We start from the raw sequence: 27,402 nt of genomic DNA, 5'->3' as shown, positions 1-27,402 counted from the left end.
AACACAGAATGGAATTTTCAGGGTTTCATTTTTGGCAGTTTAAGGCAAATATTTGTAGTTTGGATGGCTAAAATATTTGTACAGTGAACCCTGAAGAAGAGTCTTCCACACAGCAAGCTTGTCACAAGATACATCACCAGACTTCATTCCTGACACCACCTTGTCTGTTGGGCATCCTGTCAGAGCAACTTCAGGACAATGTACTTTGGCTTTTCCAAAACATAAGCAAACAATAATTTCAACAGAGAAGTAATGCAGTTTGTATATAATGTGCAGTTTATACATCGAGTATTTTATTCAACAATAAAGTATCACTCTGAGTCACGTGCCTGCATGCATCAGCATGTGCTCTCAAGCTAATCTGGATGGCAAAAACTCATGGCAGCTTCATGGCATGTTTTCTACTTCAAAATCTGACATTCTTTAGGACATCAGATGTTTTTAAAAACAGGACCTGAATTTAAGAACTGTGCAGTACAGGCTTTTATTAAAGGAGAGGAAGAAAACAGCATGAAAACCCTACCAGTCATGTCTCTTTAGTATAAAATGTTACACAATGACCAGGATCAAGTAGCACAGCAATTTAAGATACTAAAAGAAAAAGCCACACCCAACCTCCCTCAAAACCCACAAATGCAGACAAACAATGAACAATCTCAAATTATTTATTAGGAAAAGACAAAGTACTGTTTCAACATTCATACAGAACAAATGGTAATAAAACCAGGAAAATAAACTGTAAAAAGTAGGCCCATCACAGAGGAGTTGGGTTATGACAAAGTAAATGAAATCCAAACTTCCTTCATGCAAACAAGCAGTAAAGAGTTATTTACAATTTTGATGGGATGAATGACAGCATTGGCCATATTTGCGCCCCAGTCAAATTACTCAGTGACATATTAAAGGGATCTAATCTGTACATTCAATAACGAGAATCTATAAAAAGAAAAATAATTTAAACAATTTACAAGAGCTGTATTACAGATGGCATAAAGGTATCATTTACAAGAGCTGTATTAACAGGTGACACAAAGGTATTAATCAGTAATTTAGGAATAAAAATTTGTAGCACATATTTTTACATCACATCTTCAGTGCCTGAACAGTAAACAAGAAAGTGGAGACATGAGTGCAATGTAATAGAATAAGGCAACTTAACCAAATGGCTCTTCAGAGAACTTCCATCCTACAAGGGTTTACAGTTCATAAATTTGTCTGTCCATTTTGCTAACTAAAACAAACATTTGAAGACAGCAATTGGTGATCAGAAGGCCTGCATATGATGAGACAGTAGATGGAAAATTACTCATTTGTTAAAATACCAAAACTCAGGAATGTAAAAAAGTGCAGACTATCAAAAGCCCTCTATATCCTATCTCTATAACATCAACATGCTAATCTTCATGTTCTAGATGTTGTAATTTAAAATGTCTCAAAATACTAATTCACTAGTCTTTAAATTATTTTGTAAATCACAATCTGAAACTAATACACCTCCTTCCAAAGCTTGTATTTACAATGTTTTTAAATTGATGCTAGAAGAATTGTGAAATGCTAGCAATTTATAGCAAATATTAGCAACTGACACCATATTCCAGTTTATTTTATAGGCAAGACTAATCAACACATTTAGCTTTTAAAATTATTTTAAATGGCTGTTTTTTACATTTTTAGCAACTTCCCCAAATGCTTACAGTAACGGCTGATTTTCTTGAAGTTTTAGCAGAGAACAAATGCCAATTGTGTTCTACTTGATACTATTTGTTTAAACAACTACAATGACAAGATGAAGGGTAACACTGAAATCCAGCAATGAAAAGTCATCTGTATCATAATGCACAACGGGAATGTTATGGGCCTTACAGAAAGCAGCACAGGGAGCCAAACCTGCCAATGACTTGCCACATTAATAAACATGGTCCACATACTCTAAAAAAAAAAAAAAAAAAAAGGAAACTTGAAATAAGGCCAAAAATATTTGTAAATGATAAAATTTAAGTATGTCAAAAGGACCAGGCCATATATATTTTATTTACAATTTCTATTTAGAATCTTTATTTTCAACAAATGATTTAGCACCAGCAGGAATATGCAAGGTAGCATTACTGTGTTCCCCAGGCAGAAGACCTTGAGGCCAGATCTTTCTCATTAGTTTAAAACAGTCCCCATTTAAGAGAATCATCCACTCGACTAACTAAAGTAAGCAGGATTCGGCACTCAGTTATACAAACCTAGACTGCTCAAACATATTCCATTAGCAATTAATAATTACAAATATATTACAGCATCTTTTGAGATGTTTTCAGAAAGCATATTTTTAAGAATATTTAATATGCTTTACATGTGTGAAGTAAACAAAACTAACAAAACAGGTTCTTTGCAGACTTTTTAAAAACTTAGAATTAGGAATTTTATCACAGATGACAGAATACTGGTGATGTACTTTGGAATATATCAGTAAAACTTAAAAGAATGTAAGCAGGGAATTATCCCTCTATACTGTGATAAAGCATTTTCTTATCTCCCATGGCCATGTCTGAGGACTTAATTCACCCATCTTATCCATGGCTGTTAAGGCTGCCCGCTCTCACTGTGTGTTAATGGGAAATGGAAGAATTAATACAACCCAAACAGTAACTGTATGTGTCAAGTGTATTCCTAGCTCTGCACTGTGACCCACAGGTCTTCTAATCTGACCCACAGGTTTTTGTTCACTTTTTAACCTAAGCAATGCTCTATTACAGATTACATTGTTTTTTTAAGCCTACATTATAAAAAAAAAAAAAAAAAAAAAAAAAAGGATGTAGAAAGCCCTGCTGCTAGGAAAGCACTGACAAGGGAAAGAACTAGTTTCATTACGTGTGCAAATGGACTCAGGATAAAAAGCTGACCACAGATAACTCAACAGAATCCCACTGACCTTCATTTCTGTTCTGAACTCAGATGAACTGTTTCCTCAGGATTATAGCCATCTAGTATCCAGAACGTGAACAGTGAAAGTCATATTTAAAAATAGGTTGAATGCACATTTAGGCATTAATGTAAGTTAATGAATGAATGCATAAGACATCATCTAGTCTTCAAGAAGCACAGATTTTCTCTAGATAAAAGACACTTAAATGAGTTCCAAATGTTAAAATCCCACTGTTATTCTGAAACATTTAGAAACAGTTATTACAGTTTCTCTGGAAGTGGGTATTTCCTGAAGACCTATACTGGATAGAGACAAAGAGTTAGTATTACAGCCCTTAAAGGCAATATAATCGCCCTGCATGTATACTACCAACAACTCAAATGCAAGTAGGAATCTCACAGTACTACTGAAGGAATATTTAATCCATTATAAGAAGCCAGAATGGAACTTCTGTTCTTAATATACGGGCTGAGAGTAAGTGGAACAGCAAGGTCTCATATTCTTGTAACTCTCAAATTATGAATGGAGGTGTTGGTAGAATCACACAGGTGCTTGCCTGCAGAACACTATGGATAGGGAGAGATCTTCAAAAGGCAGGTCAGACATCTGAACACCCTCTGAAAATCTCAACCAAACTATTAAACAAGGAAAGTATATCAGTGCTGCTTCTCTCTGAACTGTTAAATTTATTGAGGCTTTAATAAAAAAGAAAAGGTGTTTATACATTAGCCTCTGCTAGCTTCAGTAAAGAACTCTGAGGATGCCTTCACCCCAGCTTGCTAAATATTCAGAATGTATTGTAGAAGTACCCCCTTTCTTATTCAAATTGCAGTTGCCCTAAAAATAGAACTAGAAAGGTGAAAGTGGTTAAGTTTAATAGCCATACCAACTTGGAATAGTTTCATCTGAAAATTAACTTCTTTGCCCAGAAATAATCTGCACTTACCTGACTAAAAACGTGCATGATTTTTAGAGAGATACTGATACAATAAAACTGTGTGTAATACTTAAAAAGACCAAGCTGGAGGGATGGAGACCAAGAAACACAAAAGCATTACCTCAAGATAAATAAGGGCTACAGGGATAGGAAGCCAGATACCTGATGGTTTTTTCCTGGCATCTCTAGCTACACTGGATTGAAGGGATCATCTCCATGGCCAATAAAATTATCTGCCATTTCTCTGGTAAGTAACACTGGTTAGGAAACCTCATGGATAAAGGCCCAGTACCAGCAATACTGGCATTATATGAAAAAATTAAAAGGCACTCACATGGCCAATTGAGCTGAAAACAATTACACATTCAAAATGAGCTCTACACCTTACTTTAGAAGAAAAAGTATCACACAACTTTCCTCTAGAGAAGTGGTTCCACTTGAGAAGACAACAGTAGCCCTGAGAAAACACCAAATTTTCTCTACTGTAGTACAACACACTGTATCAATTCACGCTAAAGCTGCTTCAGCTAGTTAGCTTTGAGAAAAACAAATGGCAAGGGTGAAAGCAAAAACAGAGAGGATCACAAAAAGCAAGTTACATCAGTGATTTGCATAAAAGAAACAAGCCTTTTCAACCTATTTAGAAGAGAATTTAGATGAAAAGACTTTTAAGGCTTATCTTGCAACTATTTGTGATGCCTAGCATTTCTACTGGTGGTAGAGTCAGTCTTTGGAGACTCTAGTAACAAATTCTAAGTTGAGAGAAAATGAGATGAAACCCAAGATGTGGCTTAAATACAGAACCCCTGGGCTTTACAGCAGGGCTTGAAAACTCTGGTTGCTCTTGTAATGAAGTAACAATCGGTGCTGATCAAACTAGCAAAAGGAAGCCAATTTTTTTAGAAGCTCAAGGGAAGTAAAATAGAGGTAGGGCATACTTTTTGATTCTCACAGTAGTTTCTATACAGTACAGCTATTCAAGAATTACTCCATTAATTTATTTTGTAACTCTGTACAATTTACTTTAAAAATGTATCTTGGGTCCTTTCAACTTCAAATGGTTTAAATTAACCATGGTCATTAGGTAATCATCTTCTGCGTGTGCTTCTGGTTAAATATACGACTTTTAACTGCTGCTTCAAGAGCAGCTCTCTCTCAGTATCACAAAATGAAAAGTGAAGTAGCAATAAATATGGTCTAAAGGAATTGTTTCTATCCAAGCTGTAGTAGTATATGTCTTAAAGTACCTTACTTTGCAAGAAAAAATACACAGCTGGTTTGCAAAATTTTCAGGAGGCTGTCAAAACATTCAGAAAATGAAGTTTTTAGAAAGTTTTATAACCAAATAAAGGTTACTTTCTATAGTCACTTGTAACTTAAAAGAAACAACATACAGCATTTATAAAGACATTCTATAAAAATCATATTCACTTATTTTCTGAAGTGCTCTGATTTAGCATCAGATCAGTTGAACTGTGAGTGGAATTTTTGTTTGCTTTTTTATTTCTAAAATTAAATATCAAAGCAAGCACAATGGAAACGCAGTATGAGTACCCGGAAAAGCAACAATAAATGGAACTGCATTTGCGATTGGCATTGGGCTTAATGAATTGGCTACTTACTCTAAGTTACTGCATTCTTAAAGTACCACAGAAATTTTTTAAAAAGACACATATGATGTTAGTATGGGGCTTTGAATTTTAAGAAAAGAGAAGACTGAAAATAGCATGTAGGGGTTTCTAACACACTAGGTGGATGTGTCTGTGAATACAACACAGCCATGCTGTGGAATACTTGAGCAATCAGCTTTAAAAATACCTTGAAACCCAAGATATGAATGTGTTCTAGTCTAGTTGCTCCTCATGCACTTATAGGAAATATTTAACATTAAAATGGTATCATAAAATTGGGTAGCTCTTTAGTCTGCAAAGAGTCATATAGCTGTATAATACTCTTACAAGTTTAAGATCTCATGCCCTGGCTTCAGGACTAAACTTATTACAGTAATCACAACTGTAAATTTTAAAAGTATACAGAAAAACCCAAAGATCGGTTCCAGAGTGTGGATTTTATCCCAAGGCCACAATATGATAAATGTTTCCATATTGCAAGTGCACTAAATATTGGTCCATTTGGTGCTGCAATACAAACTCTGAGGCTATCCTCAACTTTGAAAAACAAACTTCCAAACCCAAGAGCAGGCTAATAACCTTTCATTTTCAACACTTACTTAGATTCTGATCAAGTCTTATAAAATTAAGGAGAAATCACATTTTCAGAGTAGTAGGATGGAGCAGAAATATTCCAAACTTCCACAGAAATAAGCCAAAGCATCAGAATTATGAGGTCCCATATTTAGTCTGTTTTATAAGGATTTTGTCAATTCTCTCAAGCTTTGTGGTACCTTTACAAATGATGATGTATGACATCAGAATTTATAAGAGAAGAGACACAAAAAAACCCCAGAAGACATTTTGGAAGTCATGTCCTCAAAAAAACCAAACCAACCCCAACGCCCAAAACATGCCTTCATTTTCCAAATCCAACCAAGGACAGAGGGGATCTTCCCAGAATACCAGCTGCATCTTCAAATAAATAAAACAGGGCAAGTGAATATCTTGACAAAACCTTCAAAGCATCAACTGCTCAATCTGCTGCTTTGGCTGATTTTTTGTGTTTCTATTCTTCCCACTGAAAATTAAAACATTAATATTATTTCTATTACACATGAAAATAAAACAATTACTATCCTTACTGTGGGAAGCAGTTGTCTACAGTTTCCTCACCTTGTAGATAGTACCTTACTGTTTTTAAAGTTGTTTTCTGTAACTACACATAGGAAACTGTGCTCATAATACAGTATAATTAATTAAAATCGTTCTTCATGGATCACTTATACACAAAACTGATGGACCTAAAGCCTCACGAGTAAACTTGCAATATTTTCACGCTGAGCACTCAAAGGTTTGGCATTCCTTCTTTTGGAAGTTTGTTTTCAGAGGGTGTATTGCATATCAGAAGTTCCAGACTGGCTACATGTACCAAAGAACATAAACAATATCCCCTAACAGTTAATTTTTCAGTGCCCAACAGAGTGAAACCCCCTTCTTTATAATGGCAATATTCAGTAGCTAATCACGTCTTAAAAACAGTTACAGAAAATTTGCTATTTTCTTCTCCCCTCCCCAGATTTAGTTCCCATTGATAGAAACAAGTGTCATTCAGGTGGAAAGTAATTCAGTGTAGTGACATCTGGTATCTCAACTGAAATTTGGCAGCCCAAGAAGAGCACCAACAGCTCCAAAGTATCCCTGTTCAAAACAAACAAAAAATATTTCAGGTTCAAGTAGGGTATCGAATTCTGCACTGATCACATTTCAAAGACAAGAAAGCATCTGGTGGACCAATGCTACAGAGAGAACACCGTACACTTTCAATACATAATCTTTCATAATAATTTTTTAAAGCTTTGTGAAACAAACATTTTATCTTTCTTATCTAGCTTAACTTGAAGAAATCTCACCCCAAGCCTCTCCATACACTGCAGGACTTCTAAGACATGTATCTGTGACTCCTAAAGCACAGAAATCAGGTTTGCTTTGTTTTTCCTACAGGAGTGGCATATTTTGGTTGCCAAAGGATCTTCAACATCCATAGCAACACTGTTCCTAAGGTACAAGTCAAAAATCCTTTAACTGCACCTCACATTTTTAAAAAAAAGTACACCCAAGCTTCAACACCATTTTTTGGACTTACCTGCATACAAAGAACCACATTCTCCTGTTGGATTACTTTTCCCCTCTGGGGAAGTGAGATGTTCCTCCTCCCTATAGCTATGAAATATGGAAGTGTTTGGAACCTACACTTGACCAAATGCAAGAATTTAAAATTTATCCAAGAAAAATGTGAAGGGGGTAGAACTAACAAGGAACCATTCTGCTATTACTGCAGACACTGGCACCAAGACAGACTACTGTCAGTCTCTGGATAAGCAATAAAGGGAATAAGTTATGAGAATCAACTGAAGAAGAACAGAGTAACGCTGTAATATTTGCAGACCAACAAACTGAGGACAAAAATTGCCAGCCCACTGCCAAGAAGCTGCAAGTCTCCTAGTTGTTGCACCTGTAATTAATAGGGGTTGCCTATATTTTAATCAAAACAGGTCAACTCTCTTAGCATTACATACTGATCTAAATTGGAGTAGCAGGTTAGTCTCAGAGCATAAAATCACTGCAACAACTTTAAGATGTCTCTGTGGTGGTGTGAAAGCAATGCTTAAAAGCAGTCTCAACTTTGAGGATGTTGCTCAAGCTCAGTTGAGAACAATGTAAGTATTTCAAAGCCCCATGCTTTAGATCTCTCTGGAATTTTTTGAAATACAATACTTACTATTGTTTCCACCCAAAACCAAGGGAAGACTGTTGAACCTTAGTGCACAGCTTAACATTTTCTTGTCCCTCTCCAAAGATCTGTAGTGTGAACTGATATAGCCCAAAGTGACTGAAGTACTTCCTGGCAGAGTGAGCTGACCCCAGAGAACCAATACAGTACGACAAACCTCTTATTTTCAATGTTTACTAAGTACTTGGCATCTCAGGATATCACACATATGAGAGCTACTCAATACATGCGTTTCTGATTTATGGTAAAACAGTACATACAGATAAATGAACCACAGCATACCTCATGTTCTAGGAACAAGGCCTTCAGCTGGCCTTTTGACCAGTAATCCAGTGCATATGCCAGAAGCTTCATTGACAAAGTATTCACACGTAAAAAATTGCCAACAAACACAACTCTGTTTATTTTCTAAAAAGAGAAAAACAGCAAAGGATTAAGTCTTTTCACTGTTTTAACACAGTTGTGAAAAATGAAGCTATGAAAGAACAGACTGTCTCGAGCAAGAAAAAAACCCGAAAACCAAAAATGAACAACCTACAAGTATAACATGGTTCCAAAATTTAAAACACAGCATATCTGGGGGAAAAGAAAAACTGCGCAAGCCCCAAGAATTAAAGGACTCAATTTACAGAGAAATAGCATTTGTGTATCAAATTAAGTAGCCATTTTCAGTAATTAGGCTGAAGAAACAGCCTAGATAAAAATAAGATGAAAATGAAAAATACTTGTATTTGGTAGAGAAGACTCAATGCCTTCATAGCCCTGTACAATGCTGCTTGATCCATATGCAACAAGGCAGCACTGTAAAGAAGCCGAAGACAGTAAGACATAACAGATGTTCCCTTCATCTTCAGGCTTCAATATACCTCAGAATAACATTAAACTAAGACTTAAATACTGGAAGTGAGCTGTGAATTTTGATCAAGTCAAATGTAAAGAAGTGAAAGTCATTTAATCTTCCCCATTCACTGAAATAAATCCAACATTACATGGAAGCAACATTGAACACTGGCTTAATGATATAAGAGTAAGAACAGAAGAAAATTTAGTTGTGTTAGTGCTTAAAAAAGTTCTTAATTATGTTAGATGAATACTTGTATCCAAGTTGTTACATAAACTAGTATAACGATTCAACCTGTAGTTAAATGACTAACATGTAACTGTTTTTCACCATTTTGATTAGTTCACAGTGAAGACACTGTTAAGGCACCCAAACAAAATTCTCTCTAGCAGGAAGCTGAAATAATTAAATTAATTTTATCTTTATACATCAGTTCAAGACATTAGTTCATGTATTCCTATTAACTATTTCTTATGATTTGGAGTTCTGTGACACAGTTGGAATTAGACCAAACCAATTTCAAATAAAGCTAATCTATGCAGTTTACAAGTTCTGATTTGTACTCATTTACCCCACTCTTAAATATCCGTTGCATACATTTGCCTCAGATTCAGACTATTAGTATGTACTTTCAACTTCACCCTCACTATAACTCTTTTGTTATCAAGCTTTGCCATAAAGCAAAAAAGCCAAAATTAACTTAATACCCACAAAATTAACTTTCTTCTCCAAGACAGACATGAGAGAGAGAAGGAAATTGAGGGAGAGCTTGCAATATTAAAACAACAACAACAACAACAATAATTAGTTTGGCTCCTAAGAAAAAGGAGGGTTACTGCTGCTAACAAGGTTGATATTTCTGAGACTATCACATCCATAGATTTTAAGCAGAGCTCTAAATATAGTTACCCTTAGTTTTCCCTATGAAGCCTCACTTTATCCAAAGTTTGTTGATAATGAATGAGGAAAACCCTGGTGATCTGACACCCATATCTGGTAGGCCTAAATTCAGTATCATTCCACAGGTTCCTGCCTGTCCAGGCTAATCATAGTGAAACTGAACACGTACTGGTCCTGTGTAGGAGAGCTCTGAGAAATAGAAGATGGCAGGAAATTGTCTCCGTATCAACCAGTAAAAAGACAGGTGTCAAAACAATTTGAAGTCTCAAGAGTTGGTAAAAATTAAAAACATTTAACTAGAAGCAAGGCTTTCTATGAGCTTTAATCAGAGAATAACTTCAGCGCGAAGAAACTGCTGGAGGCCATAAGGTCCCATGCATAGCTCAAAGCAGGTCTTTCAGCAACTTAAATGTTGAAGTTGCTCAAGTCGCATGTTTTGAAACTCTCTAAGGACACCGGGTCCACAGTCCTTCTCTGAGTCCATATTTCAGGGCTTAACCACTCTCATTGTATCTCTTCTCCCTTATACCAATCAGAATTCCCTTTGATAGAAGTTGCATCCATTGCTTCCTGTCCTGCTCTGCACAGCTGTACTGGGCAGTGTCTTCCCTGTCACCCTCACTAGACAGTGACAGCCATTCCACGCTTCAGCTTCTTCCTCAGGTTCAACCCAGATCCCTCCATGTCTGCTCCTATGTTACGTGCTCCAGGGCAGGGCCCTGTCTGGGTAAGCTGTCTGTTACACCCCTTTTAGTTTGTCGGTGCTTCTCCCTGGGTGATGGTGGTGGTTGGGGAGGAGACAGGGAAAGAGGTCACACCCAGAGTATCACCTCCTCTGACCTGCTGGCTAGGTCCTTGCTAATGCATCTCAGTACAAGGTCAGCCTTCCCCACTGCACAGGTACCCTGCTGATTCATGTTCAGCTCAACTTGTCTGTCTGCACCTTCCTCTCTTCTGCAATGCTACTCCCTATCTCACCTTTTGCTTTTGCTGGAAGGATGCTATCCTGGAAGATCAAGGAGCTATTCTGGACTTCTTATGACGTTGGGACAACTACCACAAGATCTCGCTTCCTAAATGCCCCCCCAAACCAGAATGCTGTTCTACTCAAGTCCATTGAGAGTCTCCATCCTGCTACCAGACTTCTTCACTTTCCTTGGGATTTTAAATTCTACTGTTTCAAGGCTGTCACTAAAATCCCTGACCAGTTCTTCACTCATGAACAGCAGGTCCAGAACAATGCCTGCCTAGTCAGCCTGCCTAGCACTTGTGTCAGAAAATTGCCCCCAGCACACTGAGAAGTATGGATTCCTTGTGATCTGCCTTCAGCAGAGGTCAGGATAGTCTCCCATGAGAACCAGGGCTTACAGGTCCTCGTCTCCCATGCCACATGTGCTTGTGTACAAAGACTTAAATTGGGCCCACAGTCATCCTGCTTTCTCAAGAGGACTTCAGGTCCTTTCATCCAACATCCTGTGCACCCCTGCTCCCTCGCTTATCTTCAGTCTTTGCGCTCCACTCCCTTACAAAGCTAGTTTGAGGCCCTCCTCACCAGGTTACACTCCCCATTGGGAAAGATATCCTTGTCCCACCTCTCCAAAGACAGTAAAAACATTCTGATCCAATTCCTAGTTCTTTAATTCTATATGAATTTCTTTGTTTCATTTAAGAATGTACTAAAAGGTTTAAAAATGATATATCATTTTAGCAGTCATTTAATCTGAAGCCAAATAATAGACCTATAGATAGATCATTTCCTTGTCAGAAGTTATTACCTCATTTACTGCACACATCCGGGCAATAGACCCAATGTTATTGGTGATGGTGACCAATATGGCTCTTGCAAGATCTTCTTTACTAACAGACTCTCTCTTCTCTTTGTAGATCATATTCCCAAAACTAGAACAGGAAAAATGTCCATTAAGTACAAAGTGATTCATTCGAAGTAATTTCGCAATGCAATTTTTATGCTATAACAGAACTTAAATCTCATGTTTGTTCTTAAGGAGTTCCCTTTTTAAGTCTGTATTAAATACAGCAATTTGACAACTGTCACTACGTGTATATTTATTCTTCCACACAAAACAGTCAATCTTGTTACAATAATGACCTTCAATAAAATATTTTTGTTTAGATTGTTGACTTCCATGAAGAAGCATCTACAGCAAAAAGCAGTCTTATTCTTAGGCAAGACTACTCTGCAAATCTAGTCACTGTAAGCTAAGTCAATGCATGAGTCTGACTGGTGAGTCTTCCAACTCCTCACGTGTGCTTCCTCTCTGATGATATTGTTCTCAAAGTAGAAATAAACCAGAGATGAGTCAAATAGTTTTATGATGAAACACAATCCTCTAAAACAGAAAATAAACAGCCGACAGACTGCAATTTAGGTTGTATAAATTAAGAGTTCTAGATTAGAAGGGTATTTCCATTACTATACACAGTAATTTTTTATGAATTGTAAAAAAATAAAAGACAAGAATCCATAGCTATGCATGATATTTTACCACTAAGGACTCTGTGCCATATCTAAGTCAGTTTGGGAAGCCAGAATCCTGATTATTCTAAAAGTCAAATAGTCATTAAAGATCCTAAGTGTCTTAAAAAGTAAATGAGAACAAAAGGTACCTATATACAGAGCAAGTTAAGATGTATTGAGTAAAAGTGCACATAATAAAACCTCTCAGCGTATGCTCTCTCAGGAGGTTTGGGCTCAGCTTGCTGGAGAGCAAGAAGAATTAAGTTACCATGAATTGAGACCTCTTACTACTGAATAATAGCCACGATTTACAGAATTCTTTTATGTACATATTAGTTTCACTCCCAAAGTTTATTCTTCTTACATTTCTTAAGAGCAGAGAAGCTGTAACATCGCCAATAATCTTCCCCCATGAAAATGGAACTTGCAGTTATGACAAAAATCCTGTCATTGGCAGTAAAATAGATTCAATCTCATGGTGCAAACTGTTTATGTTCAACAGCCTTCATAAGCAAGAAAATTAGTAAAAACATTATGCCTGGTACAGGTACCTGTACTGACAACCATGTATCAAAAAAGCTCTTTCCAAAAAAATTAAGAGATATTAGCCTAAGAGCAACAAGAATACCATCATCTACTCACTTTCCCTCTGGACAACTGCCCTACTAAAACATTCTAGGAAGACAGAAAGTAATTGGTTTTGTTTTTCCTCTGTACTTTGTTCTTGCTGCTCCTGTGATCACCTCACATTTTCTCTGACTCATGTAAAGCTGTATATGACATACCATGAGGTTTCTTCAATACCTAGCTAGAAGGCACCTGCAGTTGCACGTGGCTTTAAATCTTCATGAAAACTGAGTACAGGTACTTTAAGATAAAAATGTAACTTGACTACAACAAAAGTTTGCAAAAACAGTTTTCTCTGTATTAATAGCTTAAGTCTTGTTTTTGAAGCCCCCTCAAACCAGCAAAAGAACCAACAAAAAGATCTCTTGCTTACCTGGATGCTACAGCCCATCCTGGCAAGCCAAATCTTTCATAGTCTCCTCCATAAATATCTCTAACCAGCTTGTCAGCATGTGTGCTGTCTCCTTTGGATGCCATTTCCAGAGCTTCTTCAAAACTTTCACAGCCCGTCAACAAACTGCATAAACCAAGAAAGGTCCCTCCACCTAGACTAAGAAGAAAGAAAACTAATTGCTTTTAAATATTATTTCCTCACATCAAAGATTCTTATTTCTAAGAAAATAAACAAATAAACCCCTCCAACTTAGATATCAAGCTGTTTGCTTTCTTGCTCAAGGTTCACTACACAAAGAGTCAATCAATTCAACATTCATGTAAGTCCCTTACAAGAAGCTAAGCATACAGTAAGCTCTGAAAAGGTAAGCTAGAAGACTGAATCAGAGACAAACTCCCTAAATACCCACATCAAGCCACTGACTCTGACCCTTGATCATTTACTGTAAAACATGAGTGAACTTCTTTATTCTTATGGAGCAAGAGAAACACAGGTTGACTGGACGCATTATCAAAACTTAAGGTAAAACCTGTAAAACTCTCACTATGGAGCACTTCTGGCACTCACTGACTGATAAATAAGATACTAGCTAAACCTCCTCAGTAACAGAACCATGGAATGGGCTTCAATGAATGCAGCTGTATATTAAAGATAAAATCCTCTTCCATATTACAGAGTGACAGCACGGATAGGTGGGGGTAGTCATGGGGAGAAACCACTTCAAAAACAGAAGGCTCACTGTTCCATACAGTAGCAACGCTAACTTAGGCTTTTAAGTTACCTCGTTCCAGTTACTCTTTTATAGTTGTCTTTGGAATGGACTGATAAAATACTGACTCCTGAACCAATGTTAACAACCAGCAATGGGTATGGATCATCCAGGTTAAAAGGCATCTTTTGGCATCTCTCAGGATCTGAGGCATTTTCAAAATAATAGCACTCTGCCTGGCCATTGAAGCTGACAGAGTCTATATACAATAAGCCTTTGACAAGGCAGTCAAGCTCATCCAGTTTGTGCAGCTGGAGGTTTCCAATCTGTGTTAAAAAAGAAAGAAGATGGTGTCAGCATGTTCTAACATTACTCAAACTTGTTACAAATTTACAAGTATATTTGTACTGCCTAACTTTAAGAAGCTATCTCAGGTGACTAGGAACTGCAATCCCACTATAAACCCAATTCTGAATACATTAATTAGCAAATTACTCTGACTACAAATCTAGATCTCAGACTTAAATTAAGAAATTAAGAACAGACAAGCAGTATAAATATCTGCTTTGGTAAGCCTAAAGGTAACTTTTGAGATACTCAGACATTAATTCATTGAAAAATTAGCAACATTTTTCATTAATCTAAATCAAAACAGCTCACCAAATACCCTAGAGGCCCCAATGAGCATCATCTTGGTGAAACTCACACATCTGCACATCTTTTCAAGGTTTGTGGGTTTCCTCCCCCATCTTAGAAGTCAAACAGTCATTTCTAAGATGTCAGCAGATAAAAACCTCAATGGCATTGTACTAACTATCCTTGCAACTTTATTAAAACTCCAAGGATCATAAGAAAACCACAGGTCAGAAATTCTACGGGACTTCAGGCTTGTTAGAGTTCTTCCTCAGTTTTGGATATGACATTTAAGCTGCAGTTCTCTCATAAAGCAGAAAGAAAAATTTCACAGGTGCTGTGGATTCCAGGAGGGCTGCAATATCACACCATACTAAATTTAATTCTGGGCTTTCACAAGGAGAGGGATCATGCTGTCTCCCTCACTGTAGCAGGGAGTTCCAATGGTTAGAAAGTCCAATTAGGCAGCTAATCCAAGAAAAAAAAAACACAAAGTCTATCTCTGGATCAGGTGAGTTCACATTTAGAAAGCAGCCTGGAGTTAGATTATGAAGTTGCACAATCTGACTGGATTGCACACTGATGACTGACATCAGTATCAGATCACAGCACTGCCAGTCCCCCTCTTCTTCCCTCAGGCCCTTCAGCTTTTCTTGACATGGCACAACTGTGAAGCTTCACTGATGAGCAGGTCAAGGAACTGTTCCAACATAAAATATTTCTGTGGGCTTTTAGATAATGAATTAGTTCTGCTGTATGATTGTGACCCTATCCCACAAACAGTCATAACCAGCTCAATGCAGGACTGGCACAGGTATGGAAATACAAGCAGATCTGTGAAACCAAACATTGTGCGCTACTGAAAGTCTTGTCTCTAGGAGTATAAGAGGTCTGCAGCCACTTTAAAACTAGGACAGTTACACACTGGGTACTGTGATAAGGTTCTCAGTGAGTAACATCTTTGGATAGAAACTGCATCTAAACCAAATGATCAATTTTGATTGTCAAGGGAACAGTCCTCACAAACACCTCAGGAAAATTCCAAACCACTCTGAAGTTGAAAAAAGAGTGTCTTTGAGATAAGTGTTTTGTCATAGATCTCTACAATGCACTGGACTAAATTAATGAGGATAATCCCACCCACAAACATTGAAAACCTATCATGAAAGACTGCTTAGGAAAGAAAATATGAAGTGACTCAAGCACCTCAGCAGTTTAAGCACATTTCCCATCAGAGAAAACACAGATTAGAAAATGGTTAACTTCCACAAAGATGTCCTGCATTTCACTGTATTAATGGAAGTTTCTAATTAGCTGTTAGCATCAGATCTCCAAGTTTATGATGGTAATGTCAGAAAGCGTATTTCTAGATTATCAAATATAAGACTGGAAAACAAATGAATAATTAATAAACTTTGAGCATTCCACAGTTTTTCAAAATACTGCTTATTTTAACCCATCATCAGCAATGCTTTTAGCTCAGCTTCAGTCTGAAGAAAGATAGGCTACCTACTGTGCGAAAGTCTTCTTCAAACTTGTAAGCACCACCGCCGGTGGCACAGAGCACCGTATGTAGTGTTGAAAAGTTTTTATTTCTTCCCATTTGGATAAAAGTAGGCAAATCATGAGTTGGGAATCGAATAAAGTGCAAGTTTCCTCTTCGAGCAAAAATCGTTAAGTCTTTCAGCTCAAGGTGGACATCTCGAATGCCAGTGGATCCATAGGCTACATTGGAAGTCAGATATTTGCGGATGCTCTTCAAACTTTCAACTTCCTCCTGCTCCTCTTCTGCAGTGATATCAATAGGTTCAAAATAGGCAAGTTTCACCAGAGTTCCCCCAATGTCCATGCCAAACCATGGAAAAGCTGTGAAGATACAAGAATTGATCAATTAGCTTTGTTAAAGAGCAAATGCAATACCTGTAACTTCAGACTAAATTAACACTATACTTTTCAACAAGACAGACATTACCAAAAATCCTCACAGGAACAAAGAGTTAGTACTCATTTCCATTACATGATTTTAAATATCCCTCTCGCCACAGGTAAAATGGAAAAATAAGCAACTCTATGTACACATTTCTGTGCTGTCACATGTGCTCAGAAAGCCCAACTAAAAACTCCCCAAACCATACCATAGCTCTTATACCAACTCATAAACAAAATTCACACCCCCCCCCCCTTTTTTAAGAAGATTAAAATAACTTCCACTCCTAAAATAATAGTTTTGGCATAGTTTAGCACAAAGACTTGTAACAAAGTAGGTTACACATTACAGCTGGCAACTGTGGCAGGACAGGTATTCCTCCTCTAACAGTTACCTTTTGCTCACATAACATGTTTGATTTTGAGAGGAAAGTATTAAAGTATTTGCATGTATTTTAAAAACTGCCACAGTTAAGAAGTCCAATTTATGGAGCTTAAGAGAGCTGTTCACATATCCCTTGAAGTTACAAAGGGCTAATAAAAAGTCCTATTAAGAAATACATGCAAGATAGAAAATTAAGATTACTGATATATTAGGAAATATCATCCTGATAAATTAATCCAAGCTGGGCAGTAAGTGAACTGGGAGCAGCCCTGCAGAGGAAGGCTTGGGGGTATTAGCAGATGGAATACTATGATCCAGCAACATGCACTCACAACTCAGAAAGCCAACAGTGTGCTGGGCTGCATCCTCAGCAGTGTGGGCAGCAGGGCGAGGGAGGGGATTCTCCCCCTCTGCTCCGCTCTCGTGAGACCCCCCTGCAGTGCTGTGTCCAGCTCTGGGGGCACCAACAGCAGAAGCACACGGACCTGCTCGAGCAGGGCCAGAGGAGGCCACGAGGATGCTCTGGGGCTGGAGCACCCCCCTGTGAGGACAGGCTGAGAGAGTTGGGGGGTTCAGCTGGAGAAGAGAAGGCTCCGGGGAGACCTTAGAGCGGCCTCCCAGTACTTAAAGGGGCTACAGGAAAGATGGGGAGGGACTCTTGATCAGGGAGTGTGGGGATAGGACAAGGAATAACTGTTTTAAACTGAAAGGGGGCAGATTTAGATTAGAGAATGAAGAAATTCTTTCCTGTGAGGGTGGTGAGGCCCTAGCACAGGTTTCCCAGAGAAGCTGTGGCTGCCCCCTCCCCGACAGTGTTCAAGGCTGGGTTGTAACTAGATGATCTTTAAGGTCCCTTCCAACCCAAACCATCCTAGGTTTTTATGATCATGAGTAAGATGCAGTTATGTTGGACTTACATTACCGATGGGATCTATCCTTGAGAAGAGTGGCCTACCAAAATATTTTGTATTAATGTATTTAGTCAAGGCTGGCTATGTGCCAGTTCATTTATAACATGACTGCAAAAGTTAAAAAGAAAAGAAACTCAAAAGTTGCCTCAACTTTCAGGATGTCCACAGAGTATTAACAAAAAAGATTGAGTCAGTAACCTTACTTATACTGAAAAACAATATTTAAATACAAGGATAAATTCTGTGAGTAAAATCTACCTCCAAGTGGGACTAAATAAGTTCTATATATCTGAGATCTAAGGATAAGATTAAGCATAAAGTCACATGTGAATTGACTTTACAACTGCATACCCGACTTCTTTGCACTGTGACTCTGGACATAAGAAAATTTGTCATCTTAATGTCTTGACCACAGTTAACTGATGATTTAAGTGATCTCACTAAGTTTCAGCTTCTTATTGTAAACAATGTCACAAGACCCATCCCAAAGAAGGGAAGTTGATTCACCCAGCAGACTGGAAAGCGTCTGTAGGAGTCAATCCAACTCATTCAGAATTTAACTGGGACACAGCAAGCCAAGTACTACCTAAATTACTTGGGATTCTTCCTGCTCAGTGGGCCTACTGAATAATTAGGATCTAGTCTTCCAGAAAAAGAAAGAGGGGTAAACAGCTGAAAGTTCAAGTGATGAGCTGGAAGAAGATTTGGTGCAAGTCATGCCTGTTTGTCAGAAGATCCACTGCATCCCATGCTAAATGATCCGATAGACTTTTGCAAATATAGCATTAGTCACACCTTTAAAAATCTTAAGGTTTATGAATCCTGTCTACCTAGTAAAAAACAAGAACAGTTGAACTGTAAGGAAATATATTCCATAATTCAAACGAGAACGTATTTTAATTTGACAAATAGGATCATACTGTACAATATCAGTTTTCTGGGTTAACCAAGTGGTCTTAACAGCAATTTAAGAATTTTTGAGACTGAAGAAATAGGTTGGCTTTCACCTCTGTGACAAACTCCAAGAAGTTTCACATTCTTCTATTGAAAATTCGTCAAAATTTGGCTGGTAAGTACATTGCTCAAGTTTCATTTGCAAGGTGGAGGAGTTCTGAAGAGAACAGGGCCCACGTACTGTTAACTTACTCCTTACACCAGCAAGCCAGAAGATATTACACAAGGATTCTTGTGTATGTAAGCCACTTGACTAATTTATATACAGGTCTAGCCAGAAAAATTAAAGCCATTTTATTTTCCAGACACAGAAGGGGACACACATACATATATATGGCAAGCACACAATCAGTTGAACCGCAGCTGCAATTTTGGGACTGCAAGGATACAAGACTTACCCATGCTTGAGCTACCTTTAAGTATTAGAAATAGACTGATTCTACAGAGTTAGAATGTAATTGTACATGGACACAACATGGAAACCTTGTGAACTCTCCTATTGCTGCAGCCTCCAAATTAGTTTGCTTTGGGTGGATCTCGGCTCAGGATCCTGGAAGCAGGGGAATGGAGAAAAGAACTCGTGTGAAAACACCAGTTCCTCTTCCAATTAACAAAGAAATAATTTCATTTGCAGGATTAAAATAAGGCCACAGAGAGATTCAGGATGGAGGACTACTCAGGAAATATATTATGGAGAGCATGCTTGAGTTTCCTACAAGACCTGCCCTCTAGAGGGCAACCAGGCTAATTGTGGAAATGGCTGAAGATGACACCTCTCATTTATCATGCCATACATACAAGGGACCTGTCCATTACTTTACACCACATACATAAGCACTCTCCTTAAGGTGATGTTGCTATCCTTTGAGGCATGTTTGAAGCACGAGAGTTTTCACTCTACGTATGGTATCTGCAACATACATACCAGCATCTGTAGCTGGTATAGGCTCTCAAATCCAGGATAAAATTAATTCTGAGGCAGTGTTGTATTTGAAAGCTGTCTTGGAACAAGACAAAAATAGCATGGCACATAGCCTGGACTGAGAATATATAAATGATTCTATAAAAAGTATTTTTATTTTCTTATCTGTGGGTCATGCTTGAGTGAGAGATTTAGGAGTAGAATGACAGCAGCACAATCTTTTGAAAAAAAAATATCCCCAGACAACAACTTGATCCTTGTGGCAGTCCTAGTTAAAGAAACACGTCTGGATGAGACCAGTACCAATTGCACAACCTTCAATCCAAGCCTATAGATCTGCAGATACCAGGTTTGAGGACTTGAACAACTGTAACCATCATTCCACAGCTTCAATTCATAAGGAGAATCAATGTACCTGCATTAAAACTGGGCTCTTTCTGCAGCTCTATGGGGATTTGTTCATTAAAAGATTTCTCTCTTCTCTTCCTCTTTATAACTGTTCTTATTCCTAGGAAGACTACAAAAAGTGATGCACAGCTCAGAATTAATTCTTGCTGAGAATTTAACTGCCATTCACAGAACAAATCCAGTGCCCTGTCTTTTCAAAGTTCAGCTCCTCTCTGCAGATGTCAGCTGTAGTTTGAAAAAAGAAAAGCAGGAATTGAGCTTTTTACTCAACAAGCCCAATTGCCTTGGATAGACTACATAAACCTGCTTCAGGAACTCTGCTTTTAGGAAGTCAACTCAGGCTCTACTTAAGAATACATAAAATACATATTTTTACTATCTGAGAAGAGACAAAGTAGAATACAAACTGGAAAGTCAAAACCCATATGGTTTAATGTGATATTTCACACCAAATTGAACTGTCTCGAACAGGACAGCAAGAGTATCACAATATCCAACCTCCTTAGCTCCAAATGCAGATTTTCTTTCACTCCCCAGCTCTGCCAAGAGCCACTATGATCCCTACGTAGACATAGCAGCCAGGAACCTTTGCTATAAAGCAACAGATTGTTCCATATATGTTGTGAAGATAGCTTTAAGAGACAACCTGCTTAGAGTGAAAAAAAAACCCCAATGTTTAAGAGGATTCCCTAGAACTGCTTCCTGCAGTGGAAGAGTGCTGTCACAAGGTGCTGTGGTCAAGTAACAATTCAGCCGTTCTGACTAGTAAGAAAACCCATGCTGATGGCTGCTGGTTGTCTTTTAATTATTCTTTAGAGCTACACAAGGAGGCCTCATTTGCTTATGTTTGCACTTCTCTAGTTCTTGCCATGCAGAGTTTCCGGCAGCAATTTTAAGGTTACTTATATCTTATCGTATAAGGTCTTTATATGCTAGAAGGAAATAATTACAGTAAAGTCTTTCTCATGCCAATACAAGCACAAAGGTTGAAGTGTCTTCCTCTTCTATGGGCTCTGCTTCAGCAGAGCAAAGGACCTTTTAAGTTCTTCATCCAGATCACATACTAGTATTTTGACTTTGTACACCCATTTTGGATCCAAGGTGCAGGAGAAACACACTCAGACTTAACTACTTTGCCCTTTTTCAGTCAAGCATAAGATTCTTGAGTTTAAAAGCCAAATACAAACAGAGTGTTAAAGACTGAGAAACAGATTACTGGTAAACTCTTTTCTATCAATGTAATGACACTTTTGAAACACAAATACCTTTAAAATACTTCCTTCTCACTGTAAGATAACAGTCTGGGTCAACTCTGCATTAAGTTAAAAAGAACTAACCTTCGAAGAAGAGTCACTATCTCCTAATTCCAGCAGGGAGCTTTTCACCATAAAAACCAAATAAATCCACAGCTCTCAGTGACAGAACAAGCTATCAGATTGTCTCTGTAAGAAAGCTTACATATTATTAAGACATAAGACTGCTGCACTTCAAGTACAATTGAGGCTTGGGGAACAAATGCCAAAGCCTGCTGCAGTTCATGATTCTATACTGGCTTAAAATGCAAGAAAAAATGACCATGAAATCAAACAAAAACTTAAGTTTACTTCTGTCAGCACTGCAGCAGTTATGAAAGTATGTGGTATGACCAAGCCTGATGCACAAAACTTATCTGCTAAGTCAATTCAGTACATAGCCTTTGATAACAAAACTAACCTTGATCTCATTCTTATCTGATTACTGACAACTTAACTATATAAAAGTTATACTGAACTGTTTCACAGTATTTATAAACACAGAAGCAGAACGTATCTTACAGTTTCTCCAAATGCCTTTTCTTCTATGTACATGCATATATTCTTACAATGCTTCCAGTATTTCCCTAAAACATCTGCATACAGCAGAGTAAAAATTGATGGTAAACTCCAGCGCCAAAATCAGGTAGCAGTCTAAGGTAGCCAACATCCAATGGGAAAAGTTAAGAGAAAACACATCAAAGGTTGTTGAACCGCTACATCAAGCAGGATTAACCTGACGGCTAAGCAGCAAAGCACCTTTGCTGTACCCCGTTACACAGATGTGTACCTACGAGCCTCTACAGAGCAAAACTGCACGTCGAGTGTCCTTAGCCCCTGAGTCACTGGAGAGTTTCTCTGCTTAACTAGTTTTGTAACAGGTTTTTGGTTCAAATATCCCAAATCCAGCTCAAAATAGATTTGGGGTGGACAGAATTAACACCCAAATTAAATGGATCTGACACGCACTGTCACATCCTCCCATTTCCCTCATGGGAAAACTTCTCCATCAGGCTCTGTAAGCTCGCCACACTTTCCCACTCAGCCACCTCTACTCACGCTACAGAAAGGCCATGTTCACCAGTGGGAGGACAGGTGGTAATCGGCAGTTACTGTAACGTTCTTCATTAGGTTTATCAGATCTACAAGTGGATACCATGCAAAGCTAATACAAGACAAAATAACACTGCTTTCATCTTCTCCCTCCTTGCTCATTCTGTTAATTTTGTTGCCATTTCAGCAGCAATCCCTTTGGGGATAGGTGTTTTTATTACAGTGAGATACAGAATCCAGAGGCATAATCTAACATTTACAGATGCAAACACAGTATAAACTGAGCCTGGCAGTATTAATCCATTCTTAGAAATACATTTTTCAATTGCAGTGAAATGATGGCCTGTAACATTTGCTATGGGCTAATCACCACCTTCCAAGGACTAAGAAGAAAATGCCACAAGACTAAGCAGCAAGTACTATGAACAGAAAAATCAATTTAAAAGAGATTCTCCAGCAACCTAAATGGATTTTTCATCAATTTTACTACAGAAATCCTGCATGGGATCATCACGTCCACAATGACTACACGTGCCTGTAGAACCACATCAGAGAAAATAAGATTTTCATCTTTTCTTTATATTGATACAGCATTTTGCTAATCTCTACTATGTACTTGCATACATTAACATGTCTCAAATCGCCTCAAGGGAAATGCAGGCATTTGTTCTCAAACTGTTTTTAATAAACAATTAAAAGAAACAAACTATAAGAAGTAGCATACACTGCATACTAAATACTAGAAGTCTTTGCCTTCCTTCAGCAGTCTGCTACACTCCAGAGCCAAGACGAAGGACTCCACCCCCCCTGAAAAGCACAGCATGCTGGCACCTTCCTCCTCCCGGGTGCCTCGCCTTCCCCCACCAACACGAAGAACTTTCTCTGGATGAGTGGCTCCTCTCTTCCCTTTAGACAGATCTCACACAGCAGCGCTTCTGTGAGACTCTTTGCCCTCACAGTTATCATCTTCACCCTCAAATAACCTTTGGAAGTTTCTCTTCTAATTGCCACTCTTCCCCATACGCATTTCCTCAGAAGAGCTATCACGCAACTGGTGGTTGGCAGGGTCCTCTGGAGGTCAGCTAGCCCAACCTCTCAGTCACACTAGCAGGAAAACTGCCAATACCGGATAAAGTCAACTACAGCTTTGTCCAGCCAAGGCTTGAAGACCTCTGAAGTTTATCAAGAATCCTCCAAGAATGGAGACTCCATAACCCTCTCCAGCTTCCACTGCTACACTAACTACTTAGCACAAGGTTTTCCTAATTTGAATCTGTTATCCTCCTTTAAAATGCCAATCACCTCCCATCACCTGCAGAAGAAATTTAAATGACCCTTTACTAGCCTCTTTCCAGACAGCCAATCTCAGAAGCCATGTTCCATAAATTCAGCTGCATTTCTTACTGCTTTTAAAACAACAAAGTAGCGACAGCACTAGCCAGGTGAAGATCTGAGAGGGATGACTGCACAAGCATGTCTAGGCAGTGTATCCACATCAGAAATTCTGAACATGCTAAATGTTTCACCCATTTCACCCTCACCTCTCTTAGGGCAGACATGGCACTTCATAGAACCATGCTTCCTCTCATGATGCTAAACATCACAGATAAAAGCACAGGTAGGCTAAAGCAATCTTCTCAATTCCACTTGCGGGCTCTTACAACAGACTAATGACCTCTTGTTAAATAATGATTAACCATTTTCCCCCTGCATCAAATTTGGCTCCCGCACAGATGATTAAATACTCACCTAAGAAACATATACCTGTTCCGCAATTGTACCAAAGTGTCTACAACAGTCTTAGCCAAATAATTTGTAACTAGACAGTCTAAAAGTGGTACTGTGAGCCCAACTCAGCTTTCAGATGAATTTGACCATATGAGCCAAACTGATAGCAGTATTTGGGCACCAAAGCCTAAACATCAACAGACTTTTCCATCTTCAGTGCTTTTGCAGATCCGCTCCTCTTCAAACATCCAGCTGCTCTCCCACTTCAGTCAGTGTGACTAACCCGGAGTAGAGATCTGCAGAATGAGTCTAAAGTTCATTACCTATGAAACTAAGTGCTATTACCTTTTAAAAAAGCCAACAGCTTCAAACTATGTTAAAGAGTCAAGATGAAATAAACAATGTAGTTACAAGTAGATTCCCATCATAAAACCAACATCAAAGTTCAGGTCCAAGAACTGGAAAAATGCAACTACAAATTTAGCATATCTAAGCATTTTAAAACTCCTTGATAACGTTTTGCATTGTTATCTAAACATGACTTCTAAATCCACCACTACAGAAAATAAGTCTCTGAGGCCCAGCAGACACACTCCTGAAATTTAGCAGTTTCTGCAGTAGAAGCAGCCATACTCTCACCATTCTAAATTACCAAAACACTGTAATATCTTACAGCCAATTACTGCTTCAGTCTTGATACCATCCCTTAAATTTTATACCTGGGAAAAAAAATGTTGTCTGAACTGTACTCTTCATAAACGTGATTACAGTCAATTCAGCAGTTTCCACAAACTGGCGTAAGAGGTGATGGCTAACTGGGTGCTATGAGATATGCATCATTTCGGGTTTCCTTAACACACCACAAGAAACAAAGTATTTTCACAGCCAAACTCAACTCTTCTCTACAGTATCTCATCTTGAATATAAGTCTTTAAATATGATGACAAATTAAAAACAGCCTCACTCAGCAGAGTAATACCTGCATTCCCTTAAGCTAAGGTACCCCTGTGTCAGCTTGACAGTTGTGTTGACTTGCACAGCTGTGTCAGGAAAACACCGCGTGTGTGTAGACTAACTTTACCCAATCCAATTCTCTCTTCCCATAAAAAAAGGGCCCGTAGTCTTAGACATTTTGTTTGCATTCACCTGAGTCTGAACCATGTTTGTGCCCTCCAAAACAAATATCGTACTCCAAAACAATAAATAGTAAGAAATATTATTACAGAGCTGGGCTTATTAAAGGGGAGCATTCAGCGCATTTTACTGAAAGACTTGTACCCAAATACTAACAAATAGTCTGAAAAAAAATATATCAAAAGCCGCTTAGCCGTTAAAACCCGGTTAAAAATAGCACCCATGCACCCAACCCGATTCTATTACTCTGAGCAGAAAGAGAAGCTCTCGCACCGCAAGCCCCGGTCTGTAAGACCGCCTGAACCGGCTCAAGAGGCGCGCAGGGAAGCGAGAAGAGTCTCGGCGGCCCCTTCCAGCGCCGCGGGTCGGAGCCCCCCGCCGGACCGGCCCCCCCCGCCCCGCGCCCCCCGCCACGGCCGTCACGACCGCGGCTCCCCCGGCCCGTGCGGCGGCAGGCGCCGCGGCCCCGCAGCCTTACACGGCTTCTTGGCGTCCTTGATCTTCATGGTGCGGCGGCGGCGGCCCGGTTCGCCTGCCGGCCGGAGCGGGCGGGGCGCGGCGCCGCGCTCGGGGTGGGTCTCCTGCCCCTCGCCTGATGGGGCGGGAAGCGGCGGCAGCGGCTCCTCGGGGCCGGCCCTCGGTCTCCTGATCCGAGGCCGGTGGGCGGCGGGCACCCGCCTCCTCGGGAGCGGCGCTGGCAGCGCCCACCGCTACGCCCGCGGCCCGGGCAGGAGCTCGGCGAGCGGCGGCGGCATCGGCTTTCGGGCTGGGGCGGGGAGACGGGGCGGGAGACGGCGCGGAGCGGCCCTCACGCCCGGCCCAGCGCGGCGGCTGCGTCCCGCTGCGAGGGGCCGAGCATCGGCCCCGGGGCCACCGCGTCGCGCCGCGGAAGGCGAGACCCTTCCCGCCGCCTTAGCGGGGCACGGCGGCGGCCGGGGGAAGAGCGGCCCGGGGCGGCCCCTGGGGGCGGGAGGCGCGGGAGAGGCGCCCCCCCGCCCCCGCTCGGGCGCGGCCGGCGCCGCAGGGGCTGCCCGTCGCCGCCGCGGCCCCCTCTGGGCAGGAGGGCGGCCCCGGCCCCCTGCGGAGGCCCCGGCCGAGACGGTACGCGGCGGGGCCCGGCGCGGAGCCCCTCCGGCACAAGATGGCGGCCGGCACCGGGGAGCCGCGGCCGCGCCGCACAATGGGGCCGAGGCAGCGCAGCGGCTCCTGCGCGCCCGCTCCGCCGCTGCCGCAGCGCTGCCCCCCGCCCCGTCACGGGGCGGCGCGAGGCGCGCCGGGAGCCGCAGTCCGGCCCTGCCCGCGCCGCCGCGCGCTGCCTACAGCTCCCGGCGCGCCGCGCGCCGCCCGCCCGTCACCCCACGGCCCCGCCGCCAATCGGGAGGCGCCGCCGCCGTGCGGGTCGCGGGGGGCGGGACCCGGGCTGGGCGCTCGGGCTGGGGGGCGCCGAGGGGCGCGGGGCCGGGCCGAGGGGCGCGGGGCCGGGCCGAGGGGCCGGGCCGAGGGGCGCGGGGCGGCGCGGGGGCCGCCCGGCCGTTCCAGTCAGCTTCGGGGCGTCTGGGGCCACCCGCTGCCGTCGCTGCGTTCTCTGGGCCACGCCGGTGGGTATGGGACGCTCGAGAGCGGCTCCCCCAAGAAGGGCACAGGGCCCAGCCGCCGCCGCCGCGGAACCGGGATGTCAGACTGAGCTGGTGCTGCCCGAGTTCGTCCTGTGCGTGGCTCCTGAGGCTCCTACCACATGAACACTCTTTGGCAGTAAATAAAGAAGGAAGCTGAAGTTTGCTTTTCATTTCCCCTGACTCTAACTGGCAGTGCTCACGCAATTACACACCAGAAGCAGTTTAGGAAATGGCT

The 27,402-nt window shown here is 40.6% G+C and overlaps 1 protein-coding gene across 2 annotated transcripts; it reads right to left on the bottom strand.

The window, feature by feature from the left end:
- Positions 1–647: 647 nt before the first annotated feature.
- PANK3 (pantothenate kinase 3) lies at positions 648–26,576 on the bottom strand. Of its 2 annotated transcripts, XM_074915864.1 has the most exons (7): positions 26,030–26,573; positions 16,352–16,704; positions 14,278–14,531; positions 13,476–13,652; positions 11,772–11,895; positions 8,538–8,663; positions 648–7,162 (listed from the first exon to the last, which is right to left on the bottom strand). In XM_074915864.1, exons 1-7 carry the CDS (start codon positions 26,055–26,057, stop codon positions 7,112–7,114), a joined length of 1,113 nt encoding a protein of 370 aa, XP_074771965.1. In that variant the 5' UTR covers positions 26,058–26,573; the 3' UTR covers positions 648–7,111. The 2 variants fall into 2 exon arrangements, with proteins under 2 accessions (XP_074771965.1, XP_074771966.1); XM_074915865.1 differs by lacking the exon at positions 13,476–13,652 and having other exon boundaries at positions 26,030–26,576.
- Between the last annotated feature and the right edge of the window lie 826 nt (positions 26,577–27,402).

Source organism: Athene noctua, chromosome 12 (genome assembly GCF_965140245.1).
Source record: "Athene noctua chromosome 12, bAthNoc1.hap1.1, whole genome shotgun sequence".
In the NCBI taxonomy this organism is placed as follows: domain Eukaryota; kingdom Metazoa; phylum Chordata; class Aves; order Strigiformes; family Strigidae; genus Athene; species Athene noctua.
Note: the sequence above shows the minus strand (reverse complement) of the source record. Positions and strands in the feature narration are given on the sequence as shown.